Below are 23,761 nucleotides of genomic sequence, written 5' to 3'. Positions count from 1 at the left end.
TCAAAAGAATGTGCTAAGTTGCTCAGTCATGTCCGACTCTTTGCGACCCCTGGATTGTAGCCCGCCAGGCTCCTCTGTCCATGGGATTCTCCAGGCAAGAATACTGGAGTGGGTTGCCATTTCCTCCTCCAGGGGATCTTCCTGACCCAGGGATTGAACCCACGTCTCTTACACTAGCAGGTGGGTTTTTTACCACTAGCGCCACCTGGGAAGTCAAAAGAATACATAATCCAATGTATTTCACTTCTTTACCTTACATGTCTGGATGATGTAAATAGCCTGGATTGTAAAAGTAGCCATTTTCAATTCCTCAAAAAATTAAACAGAATTATCATACAACCCACAGCAGTCCCACTTTTGGGTATATACATAAAGAATTAAAATCAGTCTTGAAAAGGTATCTGCATATCCATGTTCACAGCAGCATTATTCACAAGAGCCAAAATACAGAAACAAACTAAATGTTCATCAATGGATGAATGGATTAACAAAATGCAGTGTATGTATGTAATAGAGTATTGTTCAGCTTTAAAAAAGGAATTCTGACCCATGTGACAACATGGTTGAACCTTAAGGACATTACGCTAAATGAAATAAACCGGTAATAAAAAGACAAATACTGTATGATTCCACTTACACGAGGTACCCAGAACCATCAAATTCATAGGGAGATAATAAAAGGCTGGTGGCCAGGGGCTGGGGGAGGAGGAAATGGCACACTGTTGTTCAATGGGTATAGAGTCCCAATTTTGCAGGATGAAAAGAATTCTGGAGACTGGTTGTACAACTATGTAAAATTGTGTTATACATATTTTATTACAATTAAAGGATTATTTTAAATAAAAATAATGTAGTTGTACAACTATGTAAAATTGTGTTATATATATTTTATTACAATTAAAAGATTATTTTAAATAAAAATTAAGTAGTTATGTCCCCCTGACAAAATCTTCAATTCTATTTATTGCTCTGTCTTTGTCTTTCTCCTAGCATTAGTTTGTGAAAGAGTTCTAGTTAGTTCCATTTTCTGGTTTTAAATTAGACTAATCAAGATACGGTACCTCAAAGGGCCTTTCTATCAAAAAGCAAACCTCAAGTGTCATTGATGGATGCCATTGATGAAAGGTTATTAAGTAACAGAATATATGCATGTTGTTGTTAGATATATTACAACACTGTTTATAATAGCCAGGACATGGAAGCAACCTAGATGCCCATCAGCAGACGAATGGATAAGGAAGCTGTGGTACATATACACCATGGAATATTACTCAGCCAGTAAAAAGATTTCATTTGAATCAGTTCTAATGAGATGGATGGAACTGGAGCCCATTATACAGAGTGAAGTAAGCCAGAAAGATAAAGACCAATACAGTATACTAACACATATATATGGAATTTTAAAAGATGGTAATGATAACCCTATATGCAAAACAGAAAAAGAGACACAGATGTACAGAACAGACTTTTGGACTCTGTGGGAGAAGGCGAGGGTGGGATGTTTTGAGAGAACAGCATTGAAACAAGTATACTATCAAGGGTGAAACAGATCGCCAGCCCAGGTTGGATGCATGAGACAAGTGCTCAGGGCTGGTGCACTGGGAAGACCCAGAGGGATGGGATGGAGAGGGAGGCGGTGGGTGAGGGGGGATCAGGATGGGGAACACATGTAAATCCATGGCTGATTCATGTCAATGTATGGCAAAAACCACTACAATATTGTAAAGTAATTAGCCTCCAACTAATAAAAATAAATGAAAAAAAAAGATATATTACCATAAACATGACCTGCTAATTGCAAAGTGGGGAAAACTTATCTTTTATTATGGTAAGAGGTGGTGGACAGTATCTTGACAAGTGAACAAACTTGGCATCACTAACTTGGGGACAACCTAATGTTATGTGCTTCTTGTTGTGGTGCAATATGACATACAGGGTCACCTATGAAGCTCTCTTACCAAAAACATTTCACATGCATCTAACCAAGCCAACAGATCTAACCTCCAGCATACAGGAAATACAGGGGAAATGCAAGGAAAATTTTATAAGAAAACTGAATATGGACTGGGTATTAGGTATTAGGGACTTATTAATTTTCTGAGGTGTGACAATTTGTTGTTGTTGTTGTTGTTCAGTCACTCAACTCTTTACAACCCCATGGACTGCAGCACGTAAGGCTTCCCTGTCCTTCACCATGTCCCAGAGCTTGCTCAAACCCATGTCCATTGAGTCAGTGATGCCATCCAACCATCTCATCCTCTGTTATCCCCTTCTCTTCCTGCCTTCAATCTTTCCCAGCATCAGGGCCCTTCTAATGAGTCAGTTCTTCACATCAGGTGACCAAAATATTGGCGCTTTTATTGTCATTATGTAGGAGAATGTCCTTATTCTTAGGACATGCATAACCAAGTACTTAGGGGAGTACTATGATGTCTGCAACTTCCTTTCAAATAGTTTAGCAAAAACAAAGAGTATGTGTGTGGGGGGGGTATGCATGTGTATATATATATACACGTAAGTAGATAAAGCAAATATGACTAAACTTTGAGTCATTTAATCCAGGTGTGTAGGTTCTGTTCATTGTTGTGTTCTTTCAACTGTTCTGTATGTTTGACATTCCCTGGTGGCCCAGAAGGTAAAGAATCTGCCTTCGGTGCAGGAGATGTGGGTTCGATCCCTGGGTTGGGGAGATCCTCTTGGGGAAGGCATGGCAACCCACTGCAGTATTCTTGTCTGGAGAATACCCATGGACAGAGGAGCCTGGAAGGCTACAGTCCATGGGGTTGCAAAGAGTCAGACATGACTGAGCGACTAAGCACAGCACAGCACAGTTAGGGAAAATTATAAAGAAAGAATAAAAGTGAGTCTCTCCCTTTTAAGAACCTATTAATGAATTTCCCTTTATACTCTGTACTACTAGTAGCCTTATTTAATATTACAAACTTAAGTGATTAACATAGGATACAAAGTTATAGGAACAAAAAAAAAAAAAAAACCCAAAGTACACATAGAAGACTGGAAGATAATATGACAAAATGTTAACAGTGATATTTCTAGTTAGTGGGATTACTGGATATTTTTCTTCTTTATATATTTTCTCAATATTTTATAGTATATCTTTTAACTTTTATAATGTTAAAGGGACCAATCCAAAGAAATGGAGAAAAACAACAAAATGGGAATGACCAGAGATCTCTTCAAGGAAATTAGATACCCAAAGATGGGCTCAATAAAGGACAGAAATGGTAGGGACCTAACAGAAGCAGGAGATATTAAGAAGTGGCAAGAATACACAGAAGAATTATACAAAAAAGATCTTCATGCCCCAGATAACCACGATGGTGTGCTCACTCACCTAGAGCCAGACATCCTGGAGTCCAAAGTCAAGTGGGCCTTACGAAGCATCACTACAGACAAAGCTAGTGGAGGTGATAGAATTCCAGTTGAGCTATTTCAAATCCTAAAATATGATGCTGTGAAAGTGCTGCACTCAATATGCCAGCAAATTTGGAAAATTCAGCAGTGGCCACAGGACTGGAAGAAGTCAGTCTTTATTCCAATCCCAAAGAAAGGCAATGCCAAAGAATGTTCAAACTACCAAACAACTGCACTCATCTCACACGCTAGCAAAGTAATGCTCAAAATTCTCCAAGCCAGGCTTCAACAGTACATGAACCAAGAACTTACAGATGTTCAAGCTGGATTTAAAACAGGCAGACGAACCAGAGATCAAATTGCCAACATGTGCTGGATCATAGAAAAAGCATGAGAATTCCAGAAGAACATCTGCTTCTGCTTCATTGACTATGCTAAAGCCTTTGACTGTGTGGATCACAACAAGCTGTGGAAAATTCTTCAAGAGATGGGAATACCAGCCCACCTCACCTGCCTCTGGAGAAATCTGTATGCAGGTCAAGAAGCAACAGTTAGAACTGAACATGGAGAACAAGACTGGTTCCAAATTGGGAAAGGAGTACGTCAAGGCTGTATATTGTCACTCTGCTTATTTAACTTATATGCAGAGAACATCATGCAAAATGCCAGGCTGGATGAAGCAAAAGCTGGAATCAAGACTGCCAGGAGAAATAGCAATAACCTCAGATATACAGATGATACCACCCTTATGGCAGAAAGTGAAGAGGAACTAAAGAGGCTCTTGATGAAAGTGAAGAAGAGAGTGAAAAAGCTGGCTTAAAACTCAACATTCAAAAAACTAAGATCATGGCATCTGGTCCCATCACTTCATGGCAAGTAGATGGGGAAACAATGAAAACAGTGACAAATTTTATTTTCTTAGGCTCCAAAATCAATGCAGATGGTAACTGCAGCCATGAAATTAAAAGATGCTTGCTCCTTGGAAGAAAAGCTATGACCAACCTAGACAGCATATTAAAAAGCACAGACATTACTAGCTAGTGGGATTACTGGATATTTTTCTTCTTCATATATTTTCTCAATATTTTATAGTATATCTTTTAACTTTTATAATGTTAAAGTGATCAATCCAAAGAAATCGAGAGAAACGATAGAATGGGAATGACTAGAGATCTCTTCAAGAAAATTAGAGGTACCAAGGGAACATTTCACGCAAAGATGGGCACAATATGCCCATCATATTGTGGTTCCTCTTGAGGTTCAAGAGGGAGGGTATATATGTATACCTATGGCTGATTCATGTTGAGGTTTGACAGAAAACAACAAAATTCTGTAAAGCAATTATCCTTCACTTAAAAAATAAATCATTTTTTTTTAAAAGCAGAGACATTACTTTGCCAACAAAGGTCCATATCATCAAAGCTATGGTTTTTCCAATAGTTATGTATGGATGTGAGAGTTGAACCAGAAAGAAAGCTGAGCGCCGAAGAATTGATGCTTTTGAACTGTGGTGCTGGAGAAGGCTTTTGAGAGTCCCCTGGACTGCAAGGAGATCAAACTAGTCAATCCTAAAGGAAATAAGTCCTGAATATTCACTGCAAGCACTATGCTGAAGCTGAAGCTCCAATGCTTTGGCCATCTGATGTGAAGAACTGACTTATTAAAAAATACCCTGATGCTGGGAAGATTGAAGGCAGGAGGAGAAAGGAACAATGGAGGATGAAATGGTTGGATGGCACCACTGATTCAATGAACATGAGTTTGAGTAAACTCTGGGAGTTGGTGATGGACAGGGAGGCCTGGGGTGCTGCAGTCCATGGGGTCGCAAAGAGTCGGACACGACTGAACGACTGAACTGAACTGAAAGGCAACTGATAAGTTTTGGTCCTTTCAAAAGTGATAAGGAACTTCTTACCTTCTTATCTTTTGGGGGTTATCAAGAATCTTGCATAGTATAAGGTGATAATTCACAATTTTATGCCTTTATATAAAAGGTCTTCTTCACAAATTCCAGCTGTAAAGAATAATACCAAGAGTACTCACCCTCCACAAACCCCGGGTACCTTCTTGTTGGTATATATCAATGAAGCTGCCAATCATGCTGCCTTGGAACAAGCTTCCTTGAGCCTGCATTCGAATCTAAAATCGGAAGAGGTGCACATTTTGTTTTGTCAGAGAACCAAAATGAAACGTTTCACTCATTTAAAATGAAGAAAACAGTATTTGGGAATTATCAAAAAAAGTCAGCCTGCTATTATGATGAAATTAATGACTTAAGTTATGTATAGAAAGCATTATTTGTGTCAAAGTATATTTTATAAAGATGATTTTCATCAGTCTCACATTTTTCATACTAAGTCCATCATTTCTGGAGTTGGAAGAAAATTAGGGGAAAAAAAGAACAAGTACTCAGAGAGGGTAGAAAAGAATCCATTTAAACTATGATTAGTTTAGTGAAAAACTAGAAACAACCTACATGTTCAAAAATAACAAAGGATTAGTTGCATAAAGTATGAAACATCCATTTAATGGAATAGTATGCAGCCATAAAATTTGATTGTAGAATAATATTTGTGGATATTTGAAAATGTCAACAATTAACTGCTAGATAGAAAAAGCAGGTTGCAAAGCAGTATGTATGGCATATCATTTTTATCAAAAATACATAAACTTAAAAATAACCATATGCACAACCAAATGTTGATGGTAGCTTAAGTTTAAGTGACGAAGTCACAAATGGGCATTTCTCTCTTTTGTGTTTTTACTGCCTTCCACTTTATGCTACATTGAACATGCATTGTTTATTGAGGTGTAAAAAGCGGGGGGGGGGGGGAGTTTTAAAATATAATTTAATGCTCACAAGACCTTACATTGAGTTTTATTGTAAAAAGCATGACACTGTATTCTGCAAAGTAGCCTCTGAGAGGGTACAAGAAAGGGGAGATAGCATTGACAGGCCATGTGAAAGATCTGGTACAATTTACCACTGAGAGCACACACAGATCATAGCAGTCAGTCTTTAAATTCTAGTGGACCAAATGCAGGCCTGATTTTCATGAAGCACAACTCTAGGTTTTAATAAATCTTCTTGTTAAGTCATGGTACAGGCATATGTTTTTATGTGGAAAGTCAACTGCTACTAAGAGTGTAGAAATAAAACCTAAACCATATTAAAATGAAATAGAAACTATCACAAAGACAAACTGAAACCATAAATAACCGATGCTAAGTAGAGGACTTTTTTATGGAGGTAGTTCCTGAGCAGGGTTGGGATGACATCGAGGTAAGTGTGGCACTTTCCTCAGCCACAGAATGTAGCAGGAGGGTGTAAAAAAACCTCAGTAATTCAGATAAATGATATTTCAATGCAATATTTTTAAAAATCAAAATGAATGTACAAAAACCTACGATGAACCAATCATCAAAATTGTAACTAAAGACAGGATCCAATAGGGCAGGATTTAATGTAAGCAAGTGAGATGGATTGTACAAAATATGGCTATTTTGTTTCATCATGAAATTTTTACACTCATTTTAATTTTTAAAAAAGATTGCATAAAATGTTATTTCTCTTGATTATTGAGGTTTTTTTGGGCACATCCTTACATTTTGCACCCAAGCAGAGTATCTCATGTGTGTTGTCCTAGTCCTGACCCTGTTTCTGAGCTGTCTTAAAGGACAAATTCATGAGGAAAGGGGGAAAAATCATTGCAGGCAAAAAGAGAACTACATGCACACAGGCAAAAAAGCAGCACATAGTTCAGAGAGAGAACCATTCAAGGATAAGTGAAAGGATTAAACAGATCAACAGTGATTATAACTCCTAATAAGATTGTGACTACCCTGGTCCCCCACTCCCCAGGACCACTCACCACTCAGCCCTACCTAAGTATAAGAAAGGAAAAGGCAGACTGTAGCATTGGTCAGTGGTTGCAACTGTACCAGACAAGTCAGAGGGACAGGAAACTGAAGTGAATCTGAAAAGCACCTTCTAACAAGTATAATTACATGGCAAATATTTTAGAGTTTTAGGATACAGTCAGTTATCTTTAAAAATACTTAGTCTGTACACTCTAAAGTGATATAAAAATTCTGTAGGTAAAATTTTCTCAATTAATCCAGGAACATCATTTTCATAGATTCTTCATCAACCACCACTGGTTTCTTTCATGTGTACTGTTTTTCAAGTCACTCTCTCGGTTCTCAAAACTCTCTGAATCACAACAGATGCCCTTTCCACTTAACCTAGCCACCTGTGGTTTCAAATAAATAAAGTATATGTTCTCTTACTTTTTTCCCCTCACATTTCCCCTAAAATAATTTTTTAAAACTTGGGATCTTCTTATACATTTTAATCATATATTTAGTAATTTTAATTATCATAAGTTTAAATGAGTTAATAAGTTGGAAATGTTTACCACTCTATCTCAAATATAAGATATAGAGTGATACTACTAAATCAAATTCAATTATTAGATTAAATCAAATATAGATTGATATTACTGATATAATTAAATAAATGTTTCATTCTGTGTTCTGAGAAATACTGAAAGAAATCCAATTATATTGTAAAAAACTCTGTACCACTAACCTATAATGTTCTGGTCCTGAATTCAGAATATCTCAACATAAGCCAAAATATATAATTTTAAAGCTAAATCTCATCCTTAATAGAAATATGGATAAGACAGGAAAAGACATCGACATCATAGACTTAAGATACCTCAATGAGTCATTAAAGGAGGTTTCTCTAAAACTGTCTTTCAGTGTATCCCTTTGCTTGCTATTCCAGCTTACACTACAGGTCGATACACCATACTAAGATTTGGGATGGGTGGGGGAATATGCCTTTCTCTTTTGAAGTGGGGAAAGGGTTGTTATAAACATGAGTTCATTTTTACATCGGTTTTTGAGAAGGGTATAAAGAAAGTAAGGGATCTGGAAATTGATTCCCTTAAAATTGCATAGCCCCCCTAAAGACTCTACCAGAAAATTACTAGAGCTAATCAATGAATATAGTAAAGTTGCAGGATATAAAATTAACACACAGAAATCCCTTGCATTCCTATATACTAACAATGAAAAAACAGAAAGAGAAATTAAGGAAACAATACCATTCACCATTGCAACAAAAAGAATAAAATACTTAGGAGTATATCTACCTAAAGAAACAAAGGACCTATACATAGAAAACTATAAAACACTGATGAAAGAAATCAAAGAGGACACAAACAGATGGAGAAACATACCGTGTTCATGGATTGGAAGAATTAATATTGTCAAAATGGCTATTCTACCCAAAGCAATCTATAGATTCAATGCAATCCCTATCAACCTACCAACGGTATTTTTCACAGAACTAGACCAAAGAATTTCACAATTTGTATGGAAATACAAAAAACCTCGAATAGCCAAAGTAATCTTGAGAAAGAAGAATGGAGCTGGAGGAATCAACCTGCCTGACTTCAGACTCTACTACAAAGCCACAGTCATCAAGACAGTATGGGACTGGCACAAAGACAGAAATATAGATCAATGGAACAGAATAGAAAGCCCAGAGATAAATCCACGAACCTATGGACACCTTATCTTTGACAAAGGAGGCAAGGATATACAATGGAAAAAAGACAACCTCTTTAACAAGTGGTGCTGGGAAAACTGGTCAACCACTTGTAAAAGAATGAAACTAGAACACTTTCTAACACCATACACAAAAATAAACTCAAAATGGATTAAAGATCTAAATGTAAGACCAGAAACTATAAAACTCCTAGAGGAGAACATAGGCAAAACACTCTCCGACATAAATCAAAGCAAGATCCTCTATGACCCACCTCCCAGAATATTGGAAATAAAAGCAAAACTAAACAAATGGGACCTAATGAAACTTAAAAGCTTTTGCACTACAAAGGAAACTATAAGTAAGGTGAAAAGACAGCCCTCAGATTGGGAGAAAATAATAGCAAATGAAGAAACAGACAAAGGATTAATCTCAAAAATATACAAGCAACTCCTGCAGCTCAATTCCAGAAAAATAAATGACCCAATCAAAAAATGGGCCAAAGAACTAAACAGAAATTTCTCCAAAGAAGACATACAGATGGCTAACAAACACATGAAAAGATGCTCAACATCACTCATTATCAGAGAAATGCAAATCAAAACCACAATGAGGTACCATTACACGCCAGTCAGGATGGCTGCTATCCAAAAGTCTATAAGCAATAAATGCTGGAGAGGGTGTGGAGAAAAGGGAACCCTCTTACACTGTTGGTGGGAATGCAAACTAGTACAGCTGCTATGGAAAACAGTGTGGAGATTTCTTAAAAAACTGGAAATAGAACTGCCATATGACCCAGCAATCCCACTTCTGGGCATACACACTGAGGAAACCAGATCTGAAAGAGACACGTGCACCCCAATGTTCATCGCAGCACTGTTTATAATAGCCAGGACATGGAAGCAACCTAGATGCCCATCAGCAGATGAATGGATAAGGAAGCTGTGGTACATATACACCATGGAATATTACTCAGCCATTAAAAAGAATTCATTTGAACCAGTCCTAATGAGATGGATGAAGCTGGAGCCCCTTATACAGAGTGAAGTAAGCCAGAAAGATAAAGAACATTACAGCATACTGACACATGTATATGGAATTTAGAAAGGTGATAACGATAACCCTATATGCAGAACAGAAAAAGAGACACAGAAATACAGAACAGACTTTTGAACTTTGTGGGAGAATGTGAGGGTGGGATATTTCAAAAGAACAGCATGTATGCTATCTATGGTGAAACAGATCACCAGCCCAGATGGGATGCACGAGACAAGTGCTCCGGCCTGGTGCACTGGGAAGACCCAGAGGAATCGGGTGGAGAGGGAGGTGGGAGGGGGGATCGGGATTGGGAATACATGTAAATCCATGGCTGATTCATATCAATGTATGACAAAACCCACTGGAAAAAAAAAATTGCATAGCCCTTGGAAAGAATGTTTAAAGGTTAGCATACTCTATAGTCTGAAGACTAATGGATTAATATATATCATAATAAATTGACTACTATTTATTGAGCATCTACTACCTACCATGTGTAATGATAGTTTACATATATTATCTTTAATTCTTAACAACTTCATGTATTATATACTGAATTATCTTCATTTTACAAATGAGAAAACTGAGGCTTAAAGCAGTTAAGTGATCTGCCCAAGGTTTTACAGTTGGCAAGTGACACAGTAGGGATTTGTGACCAAATCTGATACAAAGCTCATGCTCTTTTTGCTTCACACTGAATACACCCAATGCAACCAGACTTCTCTTACCTTCAGCACATCGGTGGGATTGGCTATAGCAGAAGATATCACTCCTGACACTACTCCACATATCATATTAATTAAAAGAGTTTCATCTGTAAAAAGGAACAAGAAAAGGAAAGGTCTGCTTATAAGAGGCACTGAGAAGAGAGTTTCTGAAAAGAGAGTACTGAGCTATCAGAGGAAGGGAACCATAGTCAAAGAAATGACTGTAGAAATGAACTACAAAGCTTATAAAAATAAAGAAACTCAAATATTTCTAGGTTCCAAAGGAGTACTGAAACAAAAAATTTGTAAAACATAGATTATTTTAAAATATTTCTAAAATACACTGGAATATATCCTATTATTCTATATAACTGCCAATATTCCATATAAATTCAGAAAGTGCAAATAGCACTTTAATCACTTCAAACATCTAAAGAAAAAATTTTAAGTCTCTTTCTAGATAATTATCAATTCTAAAGACTCAGAACCAAATATTAAAAAATAAAATCTTATGTCTAATAGAAAAAAATTTCCTAAATACTAATTTTAATTGGCCTTGATAACTACTAGCATCTGTTTATTTACAGAAGATTTCTGTAGTTAAATGTGAAAAACTAGTCATTTGGAACTAAATTCTCTCAGCTAGAAAAAAGAACAAAGAAACCACAGAGCATATTATTCTAAAATTCAATCTTCACCATGCCTCCTCACCATGAAGAGCCTACGAAGAGAAACTAGGTAAACCCAAGTGAAGAATATGTGAGAGGAAATTATTTCAGGACTAGAATACTTCAAGATCCTTAAAGAGGAGGCTTCAGAAAAAGCTGATTTAGAAAATAAAGCAATTCAAAGGACATTACTAACCGAAAAGCTCTCCAGCTGTCCCCAACTATGCAACAGCCTCAGGCCTGTAGTAAAATAATCATTTTAGTACAGTATTTAGCTGAAAAAGCTATAGCAGCAAATAGACATATGGTAATGCTGAATGTGGGTTAAGATGACCATATTTTATGTATATATAAAACCACTCTATCTAACCAAAGCTTATTAAAACCCACAGCTAGAGGATTCCTTATAGTTGAAGTTCTCTTATAGATGAGGACAGCATTAATTTTCTCAACAAGTTTGTTCCATGTTCCCTCTGTGATGACCAGAAGCCTTTTTTTGTTTGACAGGAAAAGGGACAAACTTGAAGAGCAGATCCCTCAAACCTATAGTGGGATTAATCTCAAATCAGTACAAGCTTAGTTTGACCTTGCAATGACTATTATCCATTCTCAGACACCCCATGATTAACACTTCTCACTAAGCACAATTTTAACAATCCCTTTGAGTGTTATCTCAAAAGAGAATGAGGAGTCTACACTGACCTTCTAAACGTTCTACAAATAATCTCTTCAAGCTCTGGTAAATGCCAATTTTAATGGTGCCATATGATGCCTGTCTTAGCAAAGCAGGAGCAATTCTGCCAAAGAGAAAGAAAGAAAAAAAAGTTATCCTTATCGTATACTTGCAGATTATACATATCTAGACTGCCTATTCACTTCCATCACCCACCTCGTTCCATAAAAACAGCAAAATATGCATTCTTTTCAAGTATCCATGGAACATGTACCAAGAGAGCATATTTGGGTCATAAAACAAACCTCAAAAAATTTAAAATAATTGATATTATATACAGTATGTTCTCTCACCATAATGGAATTAAACTGGAAATCAGTAAGGTAAGGAAAACTCACAAACACTTGGAAATTAAATGGTACTTCTAAACAATCCTTGGGTGACATTGGTGTATTTTTTAAATACATAAAATTGAATGAAAATGAAATTTCAACCTTTTACAATATGTGGGATGCAGCCAAAGCAGCGCTGAGAGAGAAACTTATAGCACAAAATGCTTACATTAGAAAAGAGGGAGAATCTCAAAATCAATAATCCAAGTTCCTACCCTCACGAAACAAGAAAAAAGAAGAGCAAAATGAACCCAAAGCAAGCAGAAGGAAGTAAATAATAAATGGCATAAATTAATAAATTTGAAAACAGGAAAATAGAGAAAAATCAATGAAAAAAAAGTTATTCCGAAAAAAGTCGACAAAGTTAATAAACCTCTAGTAAGGGTCATGGTAGTAACAGGAGAAAAACAGTAAGTCACCAATATCAGGAATGACATGGGGAATAGCACTACAACCCTACAGTCATTAGAAGAATGGTGGGCCAGTTGTAAAGAATCCACCTGCAATGCAGGAGACCTGGGTTTGATCCCTGGGTTGGGAAGGTCCCTTGGGAGAAGGGAATGGCTAATATTCTTGCCTGGATAATCCCATGGACAGAGGAGCCGAGCGGGCTATAGTCCATGGGGTTTCAAAAGAGTTGGACATGATTTAGCGACTCAACAACAATAAACACCCTTATGCCATAAATTCAACAACTTAGAAGAAATGGATTAATTCTCTAAGAACCACAAACTACGAAAATTCAATCAATATGAAATAGATAATCCAAATAATCTCGTAACATCTAAAACATTTTTATTTATAATTTAAAAGTTTCCAAAAAGGAAATCTCCAGGCCCAGATAATCTCACTAGGGAATTCTACCAAACATTTAATAAATTAACACCAATCTTACACAATCTCTTCCAGAAAACAGAAGGGGGAACACTTCTCAACTTATTTTATGTAGCTAGCATTACCCTGATAACAAAACCAGAAAAAAACAGTATAGAAAAGGAAAACTACAACCCAATATCTCTCATGAACTTAGATACGAAAATCTTTAACAAAATATTAGCAAATTGAATCCAGTAATGCAGAAGTAGACACTATTACCTGCTTCATAGATTTTTTTTTTGAAAATCCACATTAATTCCTAGCAGTTGCAGATACAACTTTAATCTTATCCAGGAGACACCAGAGCCAAGATTTCACTCTATTTAAGTTCTGCTTATAAACTGGAGACATTCTCACTCAAACCTCCTTTGAGATTCTTCCATATTGCAGAATTAAACTTTAGCAGTTATAAATAGAAAGACAGCAGCAATTCAAACAGTTAAGCTTTTAAAATGATGACAAAACATGCATATTTCTGGCTTTATTGCTTGCTATCTGAAAAAAATATCTTGTGATTATCTGTGCCGATGAAAGAACAAGGTAAAACACATGATCCATGACTCACTTGCTTCAGGATGTAATTCTTGATTTTTTTTCCCCAAGTAAATTATCTTTGAAATTAAGTCCAACATAAGTTAATAATAAAATTGATATCCATTCCCAGAGCAATAAACTGGGACCCTAGATGCAGAAGTGGACTAGTAAATTGGCAGCAGATTAAACAACACAGTGGACAATAAACCACCAACTTATGAATAATCAACAGATTATTCCCCCCCTAAATGGTGGGTCTCCCTCTCTCTTATTCTTCATTTTCTGTTTAAACTGCCAGAATAGTATTTCTTAAAAGAGGAAAAAAAATTTAAGTCATGATTTGGCAACTCAGGAAGAATATCATAGCAATATATACTGTCAAGTGGTGCTCTGCTATTCCTGGTGGCTATGGATGACTCTCAGGAAAACAGGACAAAGCCAGGGCTACACTGAGAGATCTATTTTAAAAATGTATCACTTATAGCCAAATGAACACAAAATCCAAAGCTCAAGATTTACAAGCAAGTGAAATATAAATTGGCACATCAATATTGAATTACATTTTATGGCAGCTGGATGGGATGGGAGTTTGGGGGCAAATGGATACATGTGTATGTATGGCTTAGCCCCTTCACTGTTCACCTAACACTATCACAACACTGTTAATCAGCTATATTCCAATATAAAACAAAAAGTTTAAAAAATACTGAATTACAAGTTGAAATGGTGAATGTAAAGGGCACAAACTATCGAATGCTGAACTACACGGATTCTCAAAAAATTATTTCTATTCATGATGTAAGGAAAGAATCCATTCTCACCCTGAATACAGAGCCAATACACCTTCTTCTTTATAGATTCGGAACAAGGCATGAAACATTCCTCGATATTTTATCTCTTTGAAGCGCACATCAATACTTTGGCCTTGAACTTGAAGTCGCGTTTTGGTCAGGTCCACAGGGAAAGTTCCTATGAAGTAACACACTCATTTATAAGTTTTTCCAGAGAGTCATAGTTAAATTTTGGATGAATTCAGGCCAATGGTAATTTTTAAAACATAAGGCAAACATAAGGCATAGATCTTCACTAAAATATCACTATCAGAGGACAAGGGCTGTATATGATAAAGTGAAATGTACTATATCTAGGCAGCAGGATTTGACCCACAGTATAACTGAAACTGTGATATAATAAAGTGCTTTAGCATAGTCCTAACATACTATAAATGCAAAATAACTTACATGTTGTTTTAATTTCATCTTAACATACAATCTGGCAATTATCTGTCTCTTCCTTCTGCCCCACCTCCCACCTCATCTCCCCACTTCCCCCTCATAAAATCTCCGCAAATTTTTGCAAAGAAGATAGGAAAGCATAGGATCGCTGCTCCATATACTCTTAAAAACTGTTACAAAGTTTTGTGGGTTTTTCTTTTATCTGTTTATAAGAAACAGTTTTCTAGCATTATGCAAGATAATAGTAAAGTCCTAAATAGGACTAAATAGCCTACTCATGTGGTTCCTTGGGTAATTCAGGACTAACTAGCACAGTTTAGCAGGAAAATTTCTTTAACTAAACTTCTTTCTCTTATTATATCAACATAGACAAAGTAGTCATTATATTGGCAAAATGTTTCAAGGACTATTTCAAGGTCTAAAACTAACACAGTGATTATGCAACTCTGGTCACTGATGACCCTGATATCATAACACCAGAGTTCAAGACAAGAAAGTCAAGAAAAGCTAGTGGGGTCACTTAACAAACAATTTAGGAAAGAGAATCTGGAAAATGAAAAACAATCTAAAAAGTACTTCAAAATTAAAATCAAAAAGAGAAGAATCTGGTTTGATCTTGTTGGTCAATTTTCTTCCAAAATGGGGAAGAGGTTTGGAAAAAAAAAGGAGTTTGAATACTTACTGAGAAATTTATGAACAACTTAGCACAAAGGAAAGGCCATTAGCATAAGAATATAGCATAAACCGCTATCTTACCGAACTCCTCTATATTTTCATGCATACTTCTTAAGCCTAGCAAATTAAATAATTAAACCACCAAAACAGCGTCCTAAGTTTGACTTTTCTTAACGTCACTTGCAGTAGTAGTACTTTCCCAGAAAATATTACTTGATAGCATTGAGACAAGTTTTTTTCTTATTTTTAATTGAAGGATAATTACAGTATTGTGTTGGTTTCTGGATGATCCATGTTGATGTATGAGACAACAGTTTTTAAAACAAATAGGGCAAGCTTCTTTCTCTCCCCTTTTAACCAAAAATAACATTACCATATCTATAGCCTAAAGGAGCAGATATGTCAGTTTCCACATTCTTACCAAACTCGGCAACAATAGAGGCAAGGCCGCCATATACAAAGGGTTTCCAATTCAGACCAGACATCTCATGGCTTACAGTGGCACTTTTCTGGTGCTAAAAATAAACACAAATCAGAGCAAGGCACAAGAGTGAGGAGCACCTGTCAGTGTATGATCACAACTTAGAGCAAACAAAACAGACATAGAGAAAAACCCTACCAAGTGGAATGACACAAAATGAAGGCTCCTGTTTTATGTGATAGATGACCATGATTGTGTTCTTTACTGCCTTTCCGTAGGGCTAAGTGTGCGATTCACTCAAATGTCAACCTGTGCACTTCACGTTCTCTAGTTTCTTTCGTGTTTTATCCCCATCCCACCTGAAGAAGAAGTTTCAGTCCATCTAACACACCCAACTTAGACATTCAACTAGACTATTGCAAGTGAAGGAATCTGGAGTTTAAATTACATAGGCTGAGGCATCTCCTAAAAGCAGTTCATGGTACTGTTAGCTTGATTCAGGTGCAAAGCACGGACTGGCATCACTACCCTCTCATATTCTTAGCCCTCTCATCTCTCCACTAAACTTTATTTCATCTAGCTACTTTCTAGCTACACAAAACCTCCTCCCACTAGGCCCAGGCCAAGTTAAGCACCTTTTCACCCTCCTTGTTTCTCTGAGGAATGACAGCAACATGGATGATGTCTCTCTTCTCTCTGACATTTAACATATATCCATCTAGTGAATCTCCTTGTCCCTGTCCTTTTAAAGCACATAAATACAAATACTGTTTTTCTTTGATGCTTGAGTTCTTTAACAAAGTATTCCACTCTCAGTCCTCCTTACCTCCCTCCCCCTCCTGCCCCCATTAGACCTGTCACCTTCAATCTTTTCAGCCTATTTTCTTTTCCTGCCACTCCCAGCTATTTCTCTCTGGAATTTTATTTTCCCCACAGCTCTGCCTTCTCAGGAGTGGTTTTCAAATTTTAATGGGCACCAGAATCACCCAGAAGGCAGATTAAAACACAGATTGCTGGGCCTTACTCCTGCAAGTTTTTGATTGGTGGTCTGGGTCTGGCCTAAGAATGTGAAAATTTGCAAACAATGCTGATACTTTCAAGCTTTAAGACCTACTGCTCTAGGCCTTGCCTACTAAATTCTGGTCCAGCTGGAAGCTATTTTCTTAGGATGGCTTCTCAGATTTCTCTTAAATGTTCCTTTTTCAGATCTTCAAGGTCTGCCTACTATTGAATTTCAAAAGCAACTTCAACTGGTCTTTGGCCAGGAATGAGGATTCGAAAAGTTAGACTTGCCTAGGTTTAAATCCTGGCACCATCACTTATTCATTCTGTGACCTCAGGCAAGTTATTTAACCAAGTGTGCCTGAGTTTGCTGAATTGTAAAATGGGGATAAAAATAAGTACTATATTATAGGATTGTTGTGAAAATTAAATAAAACACATAAAACTCAGAAAAGTACCTGGCACCTAATTCAACAACTATTAGTTACCATTATTACATTTTTTGAATAGTTAAGTACTCAAATATATATATTTTAACAGATAATACTTACTGCCCACCTCCCCTACTGCCCAATCTGGGATTAGCACTGAATTGACAGTCTCTTTTTAGAGGAGACAAGGTTTTGTTTTGTTTCCGCACAAGGAATCCTCTGTAACTAGCACAGAAAAACAGCTTTCCAGAAAGGATACCTAACATGTAAACAAAGGTTTAAGAGGCCACAAAAATAATTACGGAAACTTCCTTTCATGCATAGTATGAGCAGCCAGTCCATCTGACATACAGAGTCGGCAACACATAGCTCTTTTGGAGGAAAACTGTTTAAAAGAATTCTAAAAAGCCAAGTAGGAATAAGTACTTTAAATATCAGCTGCAGGTTGCAAGAAGAGTCTTGAGTACTAAATACTACCTTATCAACATTTTCAATTATGCCCATATTTTAAGACTACAAATAATAGCAACACATGACACATACAATGAGAGGAAAGACATGGAAAAGCAAGGAACTGGCATATCCCTTTTCTAAGTTTAGGGGAGGGGGAATGCCCTTTCCATTCACTAATTTAGAGAGTCCCCCAAACAGTCAAACATTTCAAAAGGCAGCTATGCTTCTCTTCAAGGCTCTCTCTTTATAACTTCTTTCAACTCTTCATTATAGAAGAAGCCTGACTTGACTACCTGCTACCCAGCCTTTCAATAAAGATGTACTCAGGGTTCAGAGAATACTACTAATGCAGTTAAAGGCAGGGGGCAAAGCCACAGCAGGGAGCAGAAAGACCACTCACAATCTCTGGTCAGTTAGCCCAGTAGTTCTTTAATGAAATTTTCACAATTGTGAATTGAAATAAAGAAAATAAGGGCACCAAGTGCCTTTTTTCAGCTAAATGTATCTCATTTAAGGACTATTAAAAGATCAAGTTCTTCCTACTCCTGGAGCATTTCTCAAAAATCACCTTTCTTATATGAAATGTAATAGTTGGTAGTTGATTTTGTTTAGTGTTCTTATTTGGCAAAATAAGACTGGCTACCCTAATTTGTGCCCCCTCCCCACACTTTCATTTCAATTTTACTGGTCCATGAAGCCTAAAAGTCTGGGACCACTGCCATCTTCCCACTCCCATCGGATAGTAAAATTTCTTTCCCCCCAATGCAGGGAAAGAATCTTGTTATGAAGAAATCCTGTATCATCTTTAAGTCTGATTTTAGACATTCCTTCCTCATACTGAGCCAAAAGTCTGTCTTCCTCTAGTTTTCACTCATATTTTGGAGGCAGTATGAATAATTTATTCTTTTCCCCTAGGGGAGTCCTTCAAATAGTTAAAGACAGCTACCATTTTCGCCTACATCTTATTTTTTAGGCTAAATATCTACCAATAATTTATTTTTTATTTTTTATTAGTTGGAGGCTAATTACTTCACAACATTTCAGTGGGTTTTGCCATACATTGATAAAACTCTATGGCTGATTCATATCAATGTACCAATAATTTTTGTTGTTCCCCATATTACACTTCAATTACTATAGATGAAAATTGCAGTCGCTTTTATGGGAGTCATATCACACTACTGAATCATTAAAATGTCAGCTATAATCGCCAAGTCTTTTACATAAGGCTGAATACATGCATGCATGTTATGTCATACTTATTCCACAGCTGTATAATGCTCTTTTGAGCCTTCATTTATCCCTTCTATATCTTAAATCTCAGGCATACAAATAATGACTAGGATGAGGTTTATGTGCTGGTTGCCTCATGTTATTTTCTCTCTTAACTAGGTAAGATCCCTGAAGGCTGGCACCTGGTCTCATAGTACTTTTTATAACCCCTAAAATAGCTTACACAGAATTGGGTACACATCCATTAAATACTTGGTTGGTTCCAGCGTGATGTCCTTTATGAATGTATACAGCCTGTATCTAAAAGGTTACAGGGGAAATCAGAAAGATAACTTGCTGGACCTGACCAATACTACACACTCTGTACATGACACTTTGCTGATCCTCAGAGACTCTCTCCCTAGGTTTTTGTTGCAGAAAATTACTTGTGTAAAATACTCCCCAAAGGATTTTGATTTGTGGGGTCTATCCCCAGATATGGGTAGAAGAAGCCACATCTGAGTTAAAATAGAAATACAGTACCTTAAGTATTTTTATTGTGTAAAGAAGCCAATGAAAAATGCCTTCAAAATGCAGACATGTATTCTGAAATCTGACTAAGGAAAATTTGATAGCCTAAAGAGTGAGAAGAATGTCCTAGAACACAAGTTACATAATCCTGTCACACTACTGCAAAGCTCTGGTCAGAAAAATCCAGGCGCTTTTCTTGGTTTCCCCTTTAAGAAAGAGTAAGCATTAGATATTCTCAGATTCAGAAGGTAAAACAGAGACTCAAGCAAATGTTTACTGAAGGCATACTAAATGCCCAAACGTGCTACAGGTACAAATGCCATGTTTTAAAAAAACCACATAACATGTTCTAACACCATGACAATATTTATGTTTCCTGGATAATTAAGGAGATGGGTGTGGGGATAAAAGTTGTATGAAATACAGTACTTGCCTTTCAAGAGCTTATAATCCGGTGGAAGAAATCAAAGTAGTTCATCAGAGAAAAAAAAGTGCTAAACTATATAGCACAAACTTTAAGTGAAGGACAAGCATGGAAAAGGAACCAATCCACGTGAGCTTGAATAATTTGGAAAAGCTTATGGAGATGAGAGAACTTAAAGTGGGCCTTGATAAAGGGCAGGCAGAATATTAACAGGTGTACGTAAAGGAGAGGGTAAGGGGAGAACAGGCTGTATACAGACGGTATACAAATTTGGAGAAAGACACAGCATGTGGAGGCAAGCATCAGTATGGTTTGTTCTCAGAAGGAAGAATGCAACCCAACTGGAACAGAGAATTATTTTATATCGAAACAATATATTGTTTACATATTGTTTATATTGAAACAATATCAGACAAACAGTATGATAACGAACAGAGTCAGTTGAAAGGTATGAAATCAAAGTGAGTGTGGCAGGGTGGAAGGGATACTGTAAATTTTTGAATAGACTAGTGACCTGAGGAAATCTACCACATTTTCGTTAGCCTACTAGGGTTGAAGCAAGCAATGCGTTACAAACGGGAGAGGCAGGGAAACTAGCTTAGGATGGTGTGAAATAAAGCAGACAAGATGTTTGTTGGCAGTAAGGTTAGAGATAAACTTCTAAAATGGAGACACAAAGGAACTTGATGATGTAGGGAATGAAGGTGAGGGAGGAGTTGATGATGACTTGAAGCGCCCCTGGCCTGAAAAAAAAAAAAACAAGGAAACACTGACAGAGAACTACAAATGTCCCTGCTGTTACCTTGTCTGAGAAGCTAATTCATATTCATAATGGCTGTCATCCCAATCAGTTAGCTGAACTGCATTTTAATAGATGCCTTCAATGCCTTGATCTCAAGGAGTTACAGGGGATAGAAACTGAAAGGGAGCACCTTTCAACAGCATCCCTCACACTAGTACAATGGAGGTGTTTGCTTACTCCGCTTACAATCACGGCCGCCGTTGCAAACTTCACCCTTAGAAAAATTAGGATTATTCCGGGAAAGATACCCATTCACCCTCTGGGTAGCAGGATCTTGCCAGTTCCTCAGCTGTCAGAGCGAGTTCGTGGAGAGAAGGGAGGCGCCTTAATGAGGCGGCCTCCCTGGGGGGTCGAGGAAGCAGGGTTCAATCGAAGAAGAAGTAAAACCACCGATGCCAGAAGAGTGAAAAACAGGGAAGGGACTCAGCTGAGGGGAGAGAGAGATCAAAGGACCGTTAAGCCCCTCCCAGGTCGGGAACCAGGCCAGCCCGGCCCCGCGCGGCCTGGCGCGGCCCAGCCCCGCTCCCCAGCCTGGAAGTCCAGGAGCTCCCCCTCACCTGCTCGGGCTCATCGGACGACTGGGAAGCCGAGGCTCCCACAGTCGGAAGCGCCACTGCAACGCCAACCCGGAAGCATTGATACCAACGGAAGTAACCAAGCTGTCGCCTCGGCAACGGTGGTACAGCCATCCCAACTCCGCCCCTCTGAGCCTAAAAACGGAGGCGCGAAAGAAGAGGCGGAAATGACAAGGGTCTTAACGAGGGAGTCGGGCAGGCTACCGGCGCGAAGGCCCAGAGGGGAAAACCTGACTTTAGGGAAGTGCAGGGACAAGAGGCTAAGGCATGAGAATTTGGCAGCTTCTGCAGCTAACGTGGGTGCAGTGATGCCTTCTTACAGTATCACGACCCACCTCGCGCGTGCAAGGTCTAGGGAAAGAAGCGGGGTGGCTACGAGGGGCGGGGCGCCTGCGCGCAGAGTACGGAAATGGGGGAGCGTGAGGGGGCGGGGCAAAGATCTTAAAAGTGGGAAAAGGCATGAGCGGTATTTAGAGGGGTGCCTGAGCTAGGGGAGGGGCGGGGGTAGGAAATGGGGGCGGACGAGACTGAAATAAAGATCAGTAAGCAAATAACCTCAACATCAGGTCTGAGGTCGCCAGGCCCTCAAAGCATGGTTCAGTTCAGTTCAGTTCAGTTGCTCAGTCGTGTCCGACTCTTTGCCACCCCATGAACCGCAGCACGCCAGGCCTCCCTGTCCATCACCAACTGCTAGAGTCTACCCAAACCCATGTCCATTGAGTCGGTGATGCCATCCAACCATCTCATCCTCTGTCGTCCCCTTCTCCTCCTGCCCCCAATCTTTCCCAGCATCAGGGCCTTTTCAAATGAGTCAGCTCTTCACATCAGGTGGCCAAAGCATTGGAGTTTCAGCTTCAGCATCAGTCCTTCCAGTGAACTCCCAGGACTGATCTTTAGGATGGACTGGTTGGATCTCCTTGCAGTCCAAGGAACTCTCAAGAGTCTTCTCCAACACCACAGTTCAAAAGCATCAATTCTTCAGCGCTCAGCTTGCTTTATAGTCCAACTCTCACATCCATACATGACCACTGGAAAAACCATAGCCTTGACTAGACGGACCTTTTTGGCAAAGTAATGTCTCTGCTTTTTAATATGCTGTCTAGGTTGGTCATAAATTTCCTTCCAAGGAGTGTCTTTTAATTTCATGGCCGCAATCACCCTCTGCAGTGATTTTGGAGCCCAAGAAAATAAAGTCAGCCACTGTTTCCACTGTTTCCCCATCTATTTGCCATAAAGGGATGGGACCAGATGCCATGATCTTAGTTTTCTGAATGTTGAGCTTTAAGCCAACTTTTTCACTCTCCTATTTCACTTTCATCATGAGGCTCTTTAGTTCTTCTTCACTTTCTGCCATAAGGTGTCATCTGCATATCTGAGGATATTGATATTTCTCCTGGCAATCTTGATTCCAGCTTGTGCTTCCTCCAGCCCAGCATTTCTCATGATGCATATAAGTTAAATAAGCAGGGTGACAATATACAGCCTTGATGTACTCCTTTTCCTATTTGGAACCAAAGCATGGTTAAGAAAGAGCAAATTAGAAGCAGAGAAGGGAAACATAAAAAGTTTTAGATAAAGAAATGAAGAGTGGAAATACTAACAGGGGAGTCCGAGAGTTAATCTGGACCTCACAATCAGCCAGCAAATGATAAGAGGGCCTGGTGACCAGCTTCAGGCTCTAGTCACCCCCAGGAACCAGAAGGGACAACTTCAATCACCCTAGGTGATTACGTTAACCATTGGGCTACACTTCTAAGTCTCTTGCGTGAAGGATCCATAATCACACAGGAATACAAAATAGTATGGTTTAGATGTTGAGTAAAAATCAATGCAAAGCACGTGGCCCTAAATGATTATTTGTTAAATGAATGAATGTCCAGAATACCTTTGTTCCCAAAGGATCATTCTCATTTTAGTTCACATTTTGGTTTTTTGCCCCCACTTAAAAAATTTATTCAGGCAACACACATAGTATCAGCTGACACTATGGAATACTTACCAAGGGTGGTGCCGAAAGCTTTCTTGTGCACAAAACTACCCTATGAGACAGGGGCTATTATTTCCCCCTTTTGATAGATAGGAAAAGTGAGGTCTTAAGAAGTTAAGAGAGTAACCTGGTGAGTGGCAGAGCTGGTATTCAAATTCAGTTCTGACTTAAGAGCCCAAGCTCTTAACCA

At 38.2% G+C, this 23,761-nt stretch overlaps 1 protein-coding gene across 7 annotated transcripts in view; it reads right to left on the bottom strand.

Moving 5' to 3' along the window:
* Positions 1 to 21,662, bottom strand: part of SLC25A14 (solute carrier family 25 member 14) — a 36,796-nt gene extending 15,134 nt beyond the window's left edge. Inside the window, exons 1-8 of one of the 7 annotated variants that reach the window (XM_061136248.1) lie at positions 21,567 to 21,629; positions 21,187 to 21,436; positions 20,217 to 20,950; positions 16,155 to 16,248; positions 14,645 to 14,792; positions 12,051 to 12,145; positions 10,702 to 10,787; positions 5,419 to 5,514 (exon numbers count right to left, since the gene is read on the bottom strand). In XM_061136248.1, coding sequence (XP_060992231.1) covers positions 5,419 to 5,514; positions 10,702 to 10,787; positions 12,051 to 12,145; positions 14,645 to 14,792; positions 16,155 to 16,218 — 489 coding nt within the window. In that variant the 5' untranslated portion in view covers positions 16,219 to 16,248; positions 20,217 to 20,950; positions 21,187 to 21,436; positions 21,567 to 21,629. Of the gene's footprint in view, positions 1 to 5,418; positions 5,515 to 10,701; positions 10,788 to 12,050; positions 12,146 to 14,644; positions 14,793 to 16,154; positions 16,249 to 20,216; positions 20,951 to 21,186; positions 21,437 to 21,566 lie in introns of those variants that run through there. The other 6 variants (XM_061136250.1, XM_061136246.1, XM_061136247.1 and 3 more) reach the window with 6 other exon arrangements.
* Positions 21,663 to 23,761: the final 2,099 nt, after the last annotated feature.

Source organism: Dama dama, chromosome X (assembly GCF_033118175.1).
Source record: "Dama dama isolate Ldn47 chromosome X, ASM3311817v1, whole genome shotgun sequence".
NCBI classification, from domain to species: Eukaryota; Metazoa; Chordata; class Mammalia; order Artiodactyla; family Cervidae; genus Dama; species Dama dama.
Note: the sequence above shows the minus strand (reverse complement) of the source record. Positions and strands in the feature narration are given on the sequence as shown.